General features: G+C 43.4%; 1 protein-coding gene across 1 annotated transcript in view; it reads left to right on the top strand.

Moving 5' to 3' along the window:
- The first annotated feature begins 6398 nt into the window (after positions 1 to 6398).
- Positions 6399 to 17149, top strand: part of ScsbetaA (Succinyl-coenzyme A synthetase beta subunit, ADP-forming) — a 64382-nt gene continuing 53631 nt past the window's right edge. The window contains exon 1 of the mRNA XM_068384765.1: positions 6399 to 6546. Coding sequence (XP_068240866.1) covers positions 6481 to 6546 — 66 coding nt within the window. The 5' untranslated portion in view covers positions 6399 to 6480. The remainder of the gene's footprint in view (positions 6547 to 17149) is intronic.

Below are 17149 nucleotides of genomic sequence, written 5' to 3'. Positions count from 1 at the left end.
AACCACCTTAAAGAAAGAATCATACTACAAAACATTTTCAAACTCCATTGTGTTAAGTGAGAACCAGTTGAACAGCCGTGAAGAAGACTAAATTTATTTCGATTAATAATAACTTGTTTGTACTTAAGGAAACCAAGTTAATAAGTCATTCATCCCTGCAACTTTACTTGCTCCTTGTGAAAGTGATTGTGTAATAAGAATAATAAAATCAAGCAAACTAATGTTCCAGTGCATATTTCTACCCTAACTAGATAACTGAAAGCTCTTCAAGTGCACCATCCCCCCCCCCCACCACCACCGTTATATCTGCGGTTAATGAGATGTTGGTCCTTCGATACCCCTTGTTACTGATCTACTGAAGTTTGAGGACCAAGGGTGTGCCCTCTTTTGATAGTGGGGGAAAAAGTGACAGCCTTTTTATAGGCCCTTAAGTGCTAGTCCTCAAGAACATGGTGCCGAAAATTCCACCACAAATATACTGTAACTGCATAATTGATATATTAATAAGTTTACAAATTTATAGCTACCATTGCTCGTAATAATACCTGCAAAATATGATTGAAAATGCAAAACCTAAGAGATTTAATAAAATTCATAAATTGAATATATAACTAATAAGAATATATTTCTTACAGCTGGTGAAACTGTGCTACTTTAGACATGAATGCTGGAACGTCTAAATAGAAAGAAATTAATACTGAACTAAAATTTTTTATTGAAAGTTATTAAATTTCTTCGTATCTATAGCTACAAAATATTGCTATTACCATAATGAGACCAGCTAAACATTGATAGCAAAATCTTATAAGACTTTATTTCTATTCACTATAATAAGAAACTAATGCTAGCTTACAACATTGCTGGTTCAGAAAAGAAGTATGTTGACATTATCGGCAGAATATATAGATTACTTTAATTTTGTGTATGATGTCTAAACGTGTATAACCTTTAAGTAATCTCTCCTAACAAATGAAAACATCAGTTCATTATTATTACTATCATTATTCTGATATCTAAGCTGGGTAAAATCTAAAAGGGTAACAACATTTAATATAGGGCAATTAGAAGTGTAGATTTTTCCTTAAGATAGACATATCTTTAAACTTCTTGAAAATCTCGGCAGACCCATTTTTAGTGTGATAAAATAGGAAATTGATGTTCCTTAAAAGAGGATATAAAAGCCAGAATGACATCTTGAGGTAGATTTCATGTTGTCAATGAAACACAATCAATGTATGTGGAATACCAAACACAGTTGCTGGAACGTTGGCTTTATTCGGCTTAAAGTTGTGGCAAGGTGTTGACCAAGCTGGTACAGTGTTAGGGACTCAATGTTGCCAAGCAAGCATACAAACACCAGCAGTCACAGTTACCAATTCACATCACATTCACCCCCACTGAGAAGAAGAATACACAGTACAGTACACATTCGCATCATAACAAAACATGAATTCACTCAGATTTCACACCAACTGCAATTATTCTCACATCGCATTTGCATTAAAAAGCTCACCTTATTGGCACTAGAAATTTCATATTCACATTACAAAACTCATTAGTACTTATTTTATTCGATAACTGGGCTCATCTCACTTACATAAAAAAAAACACATTGGTAACAATGGGCCTTATAACTACTAATTCATTAATGAACACATTGACATAAGGACACTTACCACCCATACTACTCCCACTCATCTAGGACAAAATCTGAGAGATAGCCAGGAGGACGCCTGGTGCGACTTGTGCGTTGAGGCCCCTCTGAGGTTGGCGTTTCTGCAGGTGTTCCTTTCGACGGTGCCTTTCCTGGGGTGGGCGGTGGTTCTGTGGTTTGTTGCGGTTCAGTTGCAGGCTCCCTTCCCTGGACTTGTTCTGTATCCACTCGACTTCTTTCCGTTCTCTGGCTGGGGTCTCCGGGTGGGAGGGGGGGTTCCTTGATTGATGGGAGTCTTACCATTCTCTCACATGTTGAAGATGTGACGGCTTCCTTTATCGTGACAGGTGTTTGGACTGAATACTTTAGCTGCAGGAGCCAGGTGACGAGTCGACACAGTGGATTCCTTGCCGTCTTGGTGCGCAACACGAACCCATTGGGGGTTGACATGCAGGAGTCTAACTTCCTTGACCTCAGGTTCATACTTGGATTTCCGAACCGTTTTCTTTAGAAGAGCTTGCTCATTTTCTGTCATCCACGCCTGTCCGTATGTTGCTTTCCTGGGGTGCAAGAACATGCGCTCATGCGGTGTTTGGTTCGTAGCGACGCACAGAAGGGACCTCATGCTGTGTAATGCTTGATCCAAGACAGCCTCCCACATTTCTATAGGGAGGAAGAGAGAAGCGAGAGCTAACCTTACGGTGTGCCACAAAGTTCCATTGGCTCTCTCGATCTGGCCATTGCCACGGGGGTTATACGCAGACGAGTAGCTTGTAGCCACTCCACGGTCATGAAGGAACTTTTGGTACGGTGACGATACGAAAGCAGGTCCCCTGTCTGAATGAATGTACGAGGGCAGGCCTCAAGCTGAAAAGAGAGTAGACAAACATTTAATGGTGGTACTCACTGAGGTGTCTTCTGTTGGAAAGGCGAACGGAAATCTGCTGTACTCATCGATTATGTTGAGAATGTATCTGTTCTTTGTGGTGGACGGCATCAGACCTTTGAAGTCGATAGCCAGACGCTCGAATGGCATGGTGGCTTTTATCAATGTTCCTGTTTCTTTGGAGAACTTAGGTTTGACCTTAGCACAGGTTTGACATTTACGTATGACAGTCCGAGCTTCTTCAAAGGTAAAGGGTAAGTTTCTCAGTCTTATGATGTGGGTCATCCTTCTGATTCCTGGATGACACAGGTGCTCGTGAAGCTGAGTCAGCTCGTCTCCTTGAGTACAGGTAAGTGAAGCCACACATCCCGAGGCACGAGAGAGAGAGCGTCTGCTACTTGGTTCTTTGATCCAGGTCTGTATGTGATGTCGAAGTTAAAACAACTCAGTTCCAACCTCCACTGCATTTTTTTTCATTCTTGATTTTGCCATGGTTCTTGGCGTCAAACATGAAACGCACCAATTGCTGATCAGTTATGAGTCTAAATTTACGTCCTAGCAGAAAGTGTCGCCATTTCTTGATGGCTTCTACGATAGCACATGCTTTGCGTTCCACTGCCGATTGTCGTTTCTCCGATTCTGAGAGCGAGCGAGAAAAGAAGGCCACCGGTTTTCCTTCTTGTGTCAATGAGGCTGCAACGGCGTCAGCAGAGGCGTCTGTTTCGACTACAAAGACTGCTTCGTCATCTATAGCAGCAAGTGAAGCTTGAGATATTTCATTCTTTAGTTCTTCAAGTGCTTGTTCTGCGGATTTGGCCATCGGGAAAGTTTTCACTTCAACTAAAGGTCGAATTTTCTGGGAGAAATTCAGTACCCACTTCGCATAGTGGGATGAGAGTCCTAACGTTCTTTTGAGACTAGGGGTACTGTCCGGAGGGTTCATCTCCAGCAACGGACGCATTCTCTCTGGGTCAGGTAGGACTTGGTGATCATTCACTACATGGCCCAAAATTGAGATTGATGTTTGAGCAAAAACACTTTTCTTGTCATTTATGGGAAGTCCATACTTCAATGCCGTTTCTTGAAAGCGTTTCAGATTTCTGTCATTTTCTTCACGTGTGTGACCGCAGACCGTGATGTCATCTATGTAGGCGAACGTACCTTCTAGTTGTTCCTTACCAATAATTTCGTCGAGAACTTGCTGAAAGCAGGTAGCCCCGTTGGTTACTCCAAAAGGCAAACGTGTGAATTCGAACAGCCTTCCATACGCTTCGAACGCCGTGAATTTCCGATCCGCCACGTTCAATGGTATTTGATGATATGCTGCCTTCAAGTCTATGGAGCTGAAGTAGCGGTAAGTAGAAATTTTTCTCAATCATCTCGGTGATCCCTGGAACAGGATAAGCAATTAGGTTGGTGAATCTGTTTATGGTTTGAGAGTAATCTATGACCAATCTTTTCTTGTCACACTGATCGGCGACTACCACTTGAGCCCTCCACGAACTGCGACTCGGTATGATGATGCCTTCCTCTAGCAGCCTTTTTACTTCTTTCTTGATGAACTCGGAGTCCTCTTTAGAATACCTTCTGGATTTTACCTGTATCAGGTGACAGTCGACTGTCAGATTGTCGAAGATGGCTGGCGGTTCAATTTGAGCCACTATCAGAGCACAAGGTGACTGGATGCTTAGCTCCAAAGGTGGTAGAGTTCCACCAAAGTCTACGCTGACTTGCTTGTGTAACTGTAGAAAGTCATATCCCAAAACGACTGGAGCCACGCAATCATCCATCAAGTGCAGACAGAACTCTGGGTATACTCTTCCACTTACGGTTAAATCGTAATTGCAACACTTGTTAAGTTTCATTGTCAGTTTGGCATTAGCCATGGTTATGCTGCAGGCTGAAGAACGAGTCACTGAGTTCATAGCCTTAGCTACTTTGGCATCTATAAAGCTTTCAAATGCTCCAGTGTCGACCAGCCCGTCCAGGGCCTCGCCTCCATTCAGTTCTACAGGTAGGACAGTTCTGTAAACACTTCGTAGTGCAGGAGAAGCTGCAGCCACCGCAGCCCCTGTCATGGAAGTAGGAGTGGACTGTGGGAGGGTGTCTGGGACTATTCCAGCTACAAGATTAGAATTAGTTAATTTACCATCATTGTTCCATCGTTTTCTTTGCAACTTGCAGACACGAGCATAATGACCTACCTTCTGACAGTTGGAGCATGAGGCTTTCTTGACTGGGCAGTGGGCTCTGGGATGTAGGGATCCTCCACAAAAGAAGCACCTCTGACCGCTGACGGCGGCAGCACACTCACTAGGATTCGGGGAGTCACTCATTTCGATCAGAAAACTGTTGGGATCCGTTTCGGGTTTTGCCTGATCATCCATCAATGCTGCCACTGTGGTATTGGTTTCACTTGCATAAGACGCTGAGTGCAGTTGAGCCATTTCCAGTGCACGGGCTTGTTTCACAGCTGTGGATAAGTACAAGGATAAGCTCTCTAACAGCCTCTGTCGGATTGCATTAGATGCCATACCCGTGATGTATGAATCTCTGATGGCCAGTTCTTCAGCCTGAGCGGCTGTACAATCAGTGAAGCTACATTCCGAGGCCAGACCTTTGAGGTTATCCAAAAAAGCATCTGGCAAACACCTCACTTTTCTGTTTCACAAATCTAGCCTTCAACTGGCTTATGGCAGTGGCATATGTGGTGGCACTTTTAATTATCTTAAACAGTTTACAAGATACGTGAACATGAAGCAAGGCCAACTTATCTGGATTTAATTCTGGGTTGATGGCCGCACAGAACGCCCCAAAGTTATCATGCCACATAATCAATTTGTCCTCCGCATCGGCTGATTCTGGGTTCACGTCAATCGAGCTGGGCCTCAGAAACTTGTCCATGGTGAATATTAAGCGGAATAAATTTTGGAATACCGAACACAGTTGCTGGAACGTTGGTTTTATTCGGCTTAAAGTTGTGGCAAGGTGTTGACCAAGCCGGTACAGTGTTAGGGATTCAATGTTGCCAAGCAAGCATACAAACACCAGCAGTCACAGTTACCAATTCACACCACAATGTAATGATATAATTATGAGATAGATCAATAGACTAACAGTCCTGCTTTCTGTCTAATTAGGTGTAACTCCGCCACCATGCTCTAATTCTAGGTATATCTCTTGAAATTCAGCAACCATATAGGTCTATAGGCTACTTAGGAGATTGAACATGTCTGTGGCCTTTGTCCTACAATGGATTAGCTACGGCTGATATACTGTATATATATATATATATATATATATATATATATATATATATATATATATATATATATATATATATATATATATATATATATATATATATATATATATATATATATATATATATATATATATATATATATATATATATATATATATATATATATATATATATATATATATATATATATATATATGTGTGTGTGTGTGTGTGTGTGTGTGTGTGTGCGTGTGTGTGCATTATTCTGTGCAATTCCAATATATTACCATAGTAACGGTGTTTTCGGCTTATACTAGCGGTTTTGTGCTTGAAGATGAACAAATATATTCTTACATATTAATGATTTTTTCTTTGTTTTCTAGTTGCTACAATCCTAAGTGAACAAAATACTCGACAAACAAAGAAATGAAAATCAATGTAGCCTTACATTTGGAAGGTTCAGTACCTCTGAAAAACATTGTTCTTTCCCGAATCATATAATTTACAAATTCTTTTATGATAAAATTAGAAGTTCTATTATTATGCAAAACAGTGTCAATTTTGTAACATTCAATGGCAATCCCTCAAGAGAATGTATGTAGCAAATTTTAAGTCATTTAGCAGAAACCTAAAATAAAATCACCGTCATATGACGTCCTTTTTGAAAGAAGAAGAAATGTTATTAATCTGAGCAATATGGCTACCGTACTAAGCCGGTCGATTTCCGCTGCAGAAAAATTCTTCGCAAGGAGGGCTCTTCAGGTATTTTAGAAGATTGTGATGAGTTAACAATCTTTAAGTTTTCATTAACGTTCTATTGGTAAACTTTCATGGCTACACACATTGAGATTTTTATGGATTTATAGCTAAGTAAAAGTAGGGAGAAATTGCCCTTGAGATTGCCTCTAAAGTAGATCGGATAGGCCTACCAGGAGTGTCGTAGCTAATAATAACCTGTGTAGAGTGGGAAAGGATTTGGTTAATTATTGCTGTTACATTTGAATAAGTCTAGTTGACATATCAAGGAATCTTGTTAACTGTTTATGGTAGTCACCCTCAATAACTTTACCGTAACCTACAATACGGTAGACCACAGACCGTTACTTATTTGAATAGACGTAATTTCGATATCAAAGTTATATTAATCAAATGGTAAATATAGATAAATTTACAGTTACTTAGCTGATCCTTTAGTAAATAATAAGCTTCACTTAATTTGACCTTTGTTAAAACAGCAAATAGACTGAAAACCTGATTTACCATATAAGAATGGGGACATTATGGAGCCTTTGTATATCAGCGGCCAGTTCCTCCAGCGAGCATAAAATTTCGACACCAACTAACCTAAACTCCTCCCCCTAACCTACAAGCCATGTCCTTACTTAACTAACGGGGGCGGCTAACGCCTCCCTGTGACCCCCCTTACACTGCCGTATTCATAGTCAGCCGTCATCATACATACAGGTGCCCGCTATCATGCATGCACTCCAATATTTTTTTTTTTTTAGAAATCTAATGATTTCTGGACCGCCGTGCTTTTGCTACGCATGCAGAAAATGAAAAACAACAAGCTCCTATGTACTGGCAAGCGGTACATGCTGAACTGCACATGCTAACCCTGTTAATTATTATTTCTTAGATAATTAAGTTTTTATTTGTAGTTAATTATAAGTGTCATTTTTCCAAGAACACAGACGATTTTAGTAGAAAAATTTGTTCTCCGTATCTATAATGGTAAATTGATAATTAACGCCGAAATACTAGTCAATGGGGTTAACACACACAGCAAAACTTGTGCTTACCAGAACATAGGAGCAATGAGAAAATTTTTGATTGTGAAGTAAGCAAGGATATGGCAAAGCAAAACCAATACAGTAAATCCTTAGTTCAATTAAGTAAGGATTGATCACTGTTACGATTGGGAAGGAGAGTCCATTTTCTATGCATTCTGAAGTCCTGGCAAACAAAAGCTCTAGTGTTTTGACTCGGTTTTAATTATGGTGGCTTTTTTTTATTATGATGACTGGTAGAAACAACAAAGTTTAAAATTGTTAATTTAGATATCATGCAATTAGACTGGTACACAGTATATTTCAAGGTGTTTCGAACGTAATTGAAGGCAATACCTAGCGTAAAACCATAGGTTTTCAGTTATGGCAGTCGATCCACCATAACTCAAAAATTATGGATTTGCGACATAAATCATTATTAAAAACACCTGAAATTATACCATGTTCCCATTTTTTAAAGCTATGAAATATAGTTTTAAATAAAAAAATTCACCAAAAAAGCCAGGTATTTATACAAAAAATGCATAGTTGCCTTATACAACTGCAAACACTATATGCTCAGTAGTAAACCATCAGTCTTTTAAAAGTAAACAATGAACGGTCATAGTATAGAACACCACGCTCTCTATTTACTCCAATATAATGTAATCCTGCAGTTCTCACCTTCTTGCACAGTAATTAGGTGGTTATTTAAATTCTGGGAAAGCAGTAATTAGGAAGATATGTTGAAGAGGGGAGAAGGGGTTATAAAAAGAAAATAGCTCGGTTTCCTCACTAAACGACATGGAACTGACGTCAACATAGTCAACCAAACAGAACGTGATGCCAGCGTACATAAACAGAAGTTCGTGATGCCAGCGTACATTTGATATACTGTATATTCAAAATATACTTAATCAAGAATTATGATTACTCAAAAGTGTCACTATTTGTAAATTGCATATTTTAAGGACACTTTTGAGTAATTAATCCATTTTTAATTAAGTATATTTTGAATAAACAGTAAATCAAATGTACGCTGGCATCACAAACTTCTGTTTATGTACGCTGGCATCACGAATTCTGTTTGGTTGACGATGTTAACATGTCAGTTCCAAGTCTTTTAGTGAGGAAACCGAGCTATTTTCTTTTTATAACTCCTTCCCCCCTCTTCAACATATCTTGCTAACTATTGCTTTCCCAGAATTTAAATAACCACCTAATTACTGTGCAAGAAGGTGAGAACTGCAGGATTACATTATATTGGAGTAAATGGAGAGCGTGGTGTTCTATACTATTACCCAATGAACTTCCACAACGAAATAGTGTTCACATTTTAATCAATTGATACAAAAGTTTTTATGCCCTAGGCTTAGATAATTATACAGAAAAAAATGGTAAATATGTGATAAAATAAGCCACAGTTCAGTTCAGTTCAGTTGTTGGGCGGAGGGATTCGGCTTTCTATTGGCACCTGCATGAACCATTTACTGTATTTTCCATAATCGCTATCTTGTATTTTAGCCATTTCTGACCATGATTATTGGGGTAAACCACCCATTTATAAGTTTTTAGATCTCCTTATATTAAGACAATTATGGGGGACACCAGTAGGAAACAAAGGTGTTTTGGCTGGGGAAATGCCTATAAAAATGATTTAAGCAATAATAATGGTCAGAAATTCAAAACATAAACAAGATAACCAGTTGGAAAAACTTATGGTTCATGTAAGTGACTGAAAATTAAAGTGTCATAATTATATATGATTCACTTCATGTCCTTCTAATTTTTTCTGCCCCCGCTGTAGCTCGCTCTGCTCGCTAAATTAACATGACATCACTGCTCCTATGTTCTGGTATACGGTACATCTTCAGCTGCGCTCCCAACCCCCGTGGATCATTATTTAGGGGATATTTCTTACTTTCACATGAACAACAATAGCTATACAGTGAATGGAGAGCTTTTCCATTTTAATCAATTGCTGACATAGATGAAATTACTCTAAATTTCTAAATAGATTGTACTCCCCTTAAGTCTTTAGGTGATGATGGTTAAGCTGAAACTGTACAGAAGGGTTGGAAGTAAATGTGTTGTAAAACGACACCCGAAAACTTTTGCATATATGAAAGTTTGTACTGTAATTGGGTAAAAAAGCTAGGTAATGATTACATCATACAAAAAAACTGAACAATTGGCAAAAACGAATAGGCTACAAGCAACTCGTGCACAATAACTTGCCATCAGTCACCCAAATGTAAACAATGGTATTATAGTGAGAAATACTTTACATTTTAATCAACCGATACATAAGTTATTATCCCTTAGCCCTCTTTAACTATATAGAGAAAAATGCCAAACTATCCAGCATACGTCCATTTTTTAAACAAATTCCAGTTTCGCTAGGAAATAAAGTATCGTGTATTAACCATCAGTTTTGGTGTTTCCTTAACCTCCCAAAAAAAACAAATTCCCTTCTGGAATCCCTTATTGTTTTTATATGGGGAGGTACAAAAATTTATGAATGGATGGTTTGCCCAATATTCAAGGTCTGAAATATATAAAACAAGGTAATCAGCTGGGAAAATATATGGTTCATACATTTGACTGGAAATTTACAGTCAAATACATTTATTTGTTCCCATAAAAACAAACCTTCCGTTATTTATTTGGATTATCTTTCAGCGAAGCTGGAAGGTAGCCATTAGACTTAAAGTGCGAGGTGGCAACCCTGCCTAACCACTGGAGCAGGTAGGGTTGGGGGGGGGGGGTTACCCAGCCATCTTTAAATACTCCCACAGCTGTGAGGTATGTCACTTTTTCTTTTGGCTCGGTAGAGAGTGAACGTCTCCTCTCTCTCTTCCCAAGGCTGTCATTGGACATCTTTCATTGCTTTTTCTTTTCAAGTGTGCGTAATCACCTTCATGAGGACCTATCCTAGGCCTGAGGGTGCTGCGTGCGGTACCTTCATGTCATCGTTGGATACTGACCCGCACTGTGTCCTTGATGTAGAGGGCATCGATACGAGCAGGGTTTGCCCTGCTCAGAGTGTAGGGAGTAGCCTGCCTCCCAATGGTAGAAATTTGGACGGCGCAGGAAGAAGGCGCCCAAGCGCGATCTTTCTCCCTCAGGGGCGAGGAAAGTTTGTTCTTCTTCACGCACCCCCAAGTCTCTTTCAAAAGCTCCTTCTCGCTCTCTCTCTTCTGGGGGAAGATTGAGTAGAAGCGCAGGCCGACTAACTCCTTGGCAACCCCAGGGTACTGGGGGTGTTAGTTGCTTCCCCTAGAGGAACAACTTCACCTCCAGCCGCTGGGGAGTCATTCTCCCTGTCAGATGTATTGCAGGTGTGGCCAACCTTAGGGATCTCGGGACCTCCTTCGAAGGACCCTTCTTGAAATCCTTCAACATCTCATGCTCTGGAGTTGTGCAAAGTCCATCTGTTGCCCTCTCCTGGACCTTCTACGCGCCGACGAGGTGATCGCTTGCAATTGCCCTTCCAACGGCCTCCTGCTGACGACAACCCTGCTCGCCATCCTGGGACCTCGTCGTCCTGTAACATCCAACTTTCTGTTTCTTCCCACAGGAGCCCATAGGTTGCAGGTAATGATCTTCTTGGGACCAGCAGTGCCAAAGGATGAGCCTTGCCCTTCCGGACACTTTTCCCCTGATCGTTGTTCGCGACAATCAGAACATCAACTGGATCGTAGGTCACCACGATCCGAACACTTTTTCTGGAAGGCAATCTTGCTCTAGAGCTTCACGCTCACGAGAGCTCTGGTCTCAACGCTCCTCTCGGAGGCGTTCCTTTTCACAAGGAGAAATTTCACGACCGCGATATGCACGATCACGAGCATCCCAGTCTAGACCTAGGTCCAGACGCTCGCGTATTACATCATGAGGACGAAGCTTCCGTTCACGAGGGCAGTGTTCACGCTCGCGAGGGCTCAGTTCACTTGAACGACGTTCACGTTCGGGAGGTCGGCACTCATGTTCGTGAGCTATACATTCACGATGCTCATGCCATTCTCCGAGAACTATACTCTCCCGTTCACAAACAGCTCGTTCGCGACTGCGAACCGCGCGTGCACGATCAAGGTGTATACGTTTCTCGTCTAGAGGTAGGGGTAGGCGTTCGCATAGCCCTTTAACTCGACCTTCACCTTCACTGATCTTGTGATCCTCCTTGTCGCCTCAGATACGCTCTTTCGCCTTTGGCAAAGAGGCGTCCATTTGACATGTCAACTTCTGCCGAATGATCCCTTTTGGAGTATTGTTCAAGGACCATGTAGTATTGTTGGCCTGACGAGTCTCGCCTTTCTCCCGCTGGTTACCGACCCTCGCCTGTCTCCTCGGACTTGCTGTTCACCAGCCTTGCAGCGTTTGCGTGTCCATCTCTCATCTCCATCCTCTCCCCATCGAACTGTTTCTCGTGGCTTACCATTGCCGATTGTTAGCTTGCCGATCAACGATCTCCAGCTCATGGTGTAGTGGTTTGCGGACTGTGGCCAGAGGTAGCACCCGAACTGCCTGGTGTCCGAATACCGACCACACTTCAACGTTCACTACACAAAAATGTAAAACGGTGAAATACCCAAAAATCTAGGCAACAGGCTTATACTGGGCAAGGGGACCCAGCTAGAACCTTACTTCCTCCTTATCTTCCCATGCCTTCAGCTTGCTGAATAAACGTGTAGCATGACTGCTGATTCATTTCTGGGAAAATGAGCAGTATACATGAATAGCTTGAATCTCAGGTTAGATTTTATAAAGGAAAAAAATAATACTAAACATATACAGTAATGGGTAGCTGAGAAGGGGACACAATGGTGTAAGGAACTGGAATGAAATGCTGTCTTCATATAAACAAGAAAAATATTTATTTGTAAATGGAATAAAAAATCTATATTCCAGAAAAGCTCCTAACGCTATGCTACAAACATCTACATGTTTTAGTACATCATAAACGCAATTGTGTGTATTGTCTGTGTGGTCCAACTATCTTAACAAACAATACTACTACACTAAGCTTAAAGGAGAACCCCGCAACACTATGGTTTTATGACATCTGTAATGACCAGTAATAAACCTGAACTTTTAAATATTCAACTTAGCCGGTGAATATATAATAGCTGCAACTCTGTTGCTCGACAGACACATACAGTAAAAACTCGCCAGCGATCGCTATACAGGTTGCGGGTGTGCCCACCAGCGCCAACTGTCGGCCAGATACCACTCTCGATGTAAACAAAGACTCAATTTCTTCTCTGTCGACGTGTCGACAAAACGTACTTTACTCGCTGTTGAACCTGGAGTTTTTCCCATCATATTTGGTGAAGTACTTTAATTTGGTTTGAGCTTTCGCAGTACAGGTGTTTTTTCTTCAAATAAATCCTTGAACTCTTTTTTGGATCGGATTAATTGTTGATGACTTATATCGTTTTTTGGAATTTTCCCTTGACTAATTCAAAATGGCTGACCCTTCCCAAGTTCAGAAAATGTAATGCTAGGGACTGTCATAGGCGTCTTCCAAAGGCTTCTCTCGACCCTCACACTGTTTGTTCCAATTGTCGGGGTAAAACCTGTCAATTGGAAGATCGGTGTGAGGAATGCGTGGGCCTTTCGGAATTCGATTTTATCGAATTTGATAAATACACACGCAGACTAGAGAGAGATAGGGTAAGGAGAAGTTCTTCTAGGTCGGTAGATTTTTCCTCTCCACATGCCCCTGAACCTAATCCTTCCCCTCTAGTGGTTGTTCCTAACCCCCCTCCTAGCACTCAAGAACCGTCGATGCAAGACATGATGCGTGCTATTCATGCCTTGGGGGAGAGAGTTGAGGCCTTAGCAAGTGACCGGAATCAACTCATGGCGGACGTAAAGGAACTAAAGTGCCAAAGTGTCACGGCGGAAAGTGTTAAAGTGCCTAGTGTTTCTCAAAGTGTTGTGAACAGTGTTGCGCTCGAGGGTTCGTCTGTTCGTGCCTGTCGTCCACCTAGTCCGGGACCTCTTGCAAGCTCCCAAGCCCAGGGGAGAAGCAATGTCGTACGACTCATGGGTTCGAGAGGCCTTGATCAGCGAACAGACGTTCCCTCTATGGTATCAGGCGTATCTCTCCAAGATCGCCCCTACCAACGTAAGACGAGAGAGCCCATTTTTACCTCGTCGTCCGAAGGTGTTTCTCGTAAGGTCTCCAGACCTTTAAAGCGTAAGTCGGTCCCTTCAGGACAAGTCCAACGTCCCGGTTGTAGCCACTGGGACAGTTCGGACCCGTTGCCGTCATCTGATGACTGCTCGCCGCCTAAGAGAGGCAAAGTTGTGCCGTCTCAGTCGCTCACCCCGTCTGTTACCGCACCTGCTTCCGTAGACCCTAAATGGGTGTTACTGCAAGACATGCAGTCCAAGCTTGCATCCTTGATGGAGGACTTCAATGCGGAGAAGGTTGCCGCTGAACTTACTGGCCAACAACCATCCAAGCGGTCTGTTGTGCGTCCTGTTGACGTTGAGGTAGCTTTCTCGCGTCAACCAGTTGGGGTAGTACCTCCACCGATGTGACCCAGTGTGGATTTCCAGCCGCACGTTGACGTTAGGCAACGCACGGATGTGGTTGGTGACGTTCAGGACGTTCATCAACCATCAGAGGTGACTTGTTTTGACGCGGTGCGTCAACCTCCGCAACCCGGTATGGTGTTGACTGCACAACCCAGACGGTCTAAACAGTCTCGGGTGGACGCTGTGCGTCCTCGCGCACCTGTGGTTGTTGACAGTTCCCAGACTGTTCAGCAGTTCCATGACGCTGCGTCCGGCTCCGTCACGTATGCACCAGTGGGACCGGACTCGGCGAGTCAAACGTTGCCCACACCTTTGCCGTGTTCTCATCAGTTATCGGATGAGGAACTGTCAGATGAGGACGTTGCTGAACCACATCCTGAGGATCAACCTTCAGAACTTGATGAGCCTAAAGCAGTTCAACCATCCTTGGACTTTGGAAAAGTCATGGCTGTGTTTAAGGAGTTGTTCCCTGACCACTTTATTTCTGTGGCTTCTCGTTCGCCGCCGTCAGAGTTTGTCTTAGGCGTTCCTACTACCATGCCTGCCTTTACTAAACTCGTTCTCTCTCGCTCATCCAAGAGAGCTTTACGGCTGTTAGGCGATTGGTTAGAGATCAAGAGGAGTTTAGGGAAGACAGCATTTGCCTTCCCCCCATCTAAACTCTCGTCTAGATCGAGCGTCTGGTATGCCACGGGAGAAGTTCTCGGCTTGGGAGTTCCTGCCTCTGCCCAGGGCGACTTCTCAAGTCTTGTAGACTCTCCCCGCCGCCTTGCCATGAGACGCTCGAAGATTTGTTGGTCACCCTCGGACCTGGACCACCTTCTTAAAGGTATATTTAGGGCGTTCGAAGTCTTTAACTTCCTAGACTGGTGTTTAGGAGCCCTGAGTAGGAAAATCTCTTCTGCTGATAAGGATGTTTCCTTACTCATTATGTCCTGCATGGACAAGGCCGTCCGTGATGGGTCCAACGAACTTGCCGCTTCATTCACGTCCGGAGTCCTGAAGAAACGAGAGTCTCTATGTTCTTTCCTGTCTGCTGGAGTGACGCCATGCCAAAGATCTGAGCTACTCTTTGCGCCCTTGTCCAAGTGCCTGTTTCCTGAAGTCTTGGTTAAGGAAATTGCCTTGTCTTTAGTGCAGAAGGACACCCACGATCTAGTTGCGTCCTCGGCTCGCAAAGCTCCCCCTTTGCCGGCATTGTCTGCTAGACCTAGGATGGACACTCCAGCGTCTCGGTTTATCCCGCCCTTTCGTGGCAGAGCCTCCAGCAGGGGAGGTGCTCATGCCGAAGGGAAGAGAGGGAAGAGAAAATTATCCAAGTCCTCTAAGGGCAGAGTCTGACTGCCCGCAACTTCAGACAGCAGTAGGTGCCAGACTCAAGAACTTCTGGCAAGCCTGGGAGAAGAGAGGCGCAGATCAACAATCTGTGAGGTTGCTCAGAGAGGGGTACAAAATCCCTTTTGTACGCAAACCCCCTCTAGCGACGTCCCCCATCGATCTCTCTCCCAGGTACAGAGAGGAAGAAAAGAGACAAGCCCTGAAACTGGAAGTGTCTCTTTTGCTAGAGAAGGGAGCGGTGGTCAAAGTCTCGGACCTTCAATCACCTGGGTTTTACAACCGTCTCTTCCTAGTATCAAAGAAGACAGGAGGTTGGAGACCGGTGCTAGACGTCAGTGCTCTGAATGTCTTTGTCACAAAGACGAAGTTTACCATGGAGACCACAAAGTCAGTCCTAGCAGCGGTCAGAAAGGAAGACTGGATGGTCTCTCTAGACCTAAGGGACGCCTACTTCCACATCCCCATTCACTCAGACTCCCAACCCTTTCTGAGATTCGTCTTCGAAGATGTGGTGTACCAGTTTCGGGCCCTGTGCTTTGGCCTAAGCACAGCTCCTCTCGTGTTTACGAGGCTTATGAGGAATGTGGCAAAATTCCTCCACTTATCGGACATCCGAGCCTCCCTTTATTTGGACGACTGGCTTCTCAGAGCCTCTTCCAGTCGTCGCTGTCTGAAGGATCTCAATTGGACTCTAGATCTGACCAAGGAATTGGGACTCCTAGTCAATTTGGAAAAGTCACAGCTGGTCCCATCCCAAACTATTCTGTATTTAGGGATGGAGATTCACAGTCAAGTTTTTCGGGCTTTTCCGTCGACCCCCAGAATAGATCAAGCCCTGCTCTCCATCCAGAAGATGCTGAAGAAAGAACGCTGCTCAGTCAGGCTGTGGATGAGTCTGGTAGGGACGCTGTCATCCCTGGAGCAATTTGTCTCGCTAGGAAGGCTACACCTCCGTCCTCTTCAATTCCATCTGGCTTTTCACTGGAAAAAGGACAAGACGCTAGAGGCGGTCTCGATCCCGATTTCCGAAAAGATAAAGTCTTGTCTGACTTGGTGGAAGGACAATATCAGCCTACGAGAGGGTCTTCCCCTGGCAGTTCAGATACCCAACCACGTTCTCTTCTCGGACGCATCGGACTTGGGCTGGGGCGCGACGCTGAACGGTCGGGAATGCTCAGGTCTGTGGAACTCGAGTCAGAGGAGCATGCATATCAACAGCAAGGAGCTTTTGGCGGTTCATCTGGCCTTGATAAGCTTCGAGAATCTCCTTCGAGGCAAAGTGGTGGAAGTAAACTCGGACAACACCACGGCCTTGGCGTACATTTCCAAACAGGGAGGTACCCACTCACTGACGTTGTACGAGATCGCAAGGGACCTGCTCATCTGGTCAAAAGATCGAGGCATCTCCTTAGTAACGAGGTTCATCCAGGGCGACTTGAACGTCCTAGCAGATTGTCTCAGTCGGAAAGGTCAAGTAATTCCAACCGAATGGACCCTCCACAAGAATGTGTGCAAGAGACTTTGGGCGACTTGGGGTCAACCCACCATAGATCTCTTTGCAACCTCGCTGACCAAGAGGCTTCCAATCTATTGCTCTCCAGTCCCGGACCCAGCAGCAATACATATAGATGCCTTCCTCCTAGATTGGTCACATCTGGATCTTTACGCATTCCCACCATTCAAGATTGTCATCAAGGTACTGCAGAAATTCG

Source organism: Palaemon carinicauda, chromosome 1 (genome assembly GCF_036898095.1).
Source record: "Palaemon carinicauda isolate YSFRI2023 chromosome 1, ASM3689809v2, whole genome shotgun sequence".
Lineage (NCBI taxonomy): Eukaryota > Metazoa > Arthropoda > Malacostraca > Decapoda > Palaemonidae > Palaemon > Palaemon carinicauda.
The sequence above is the reverse complement of the archived record's forward strand: the minus strand, read 5'-3'. Positions and strand labels throughout refer to the sequence as shown.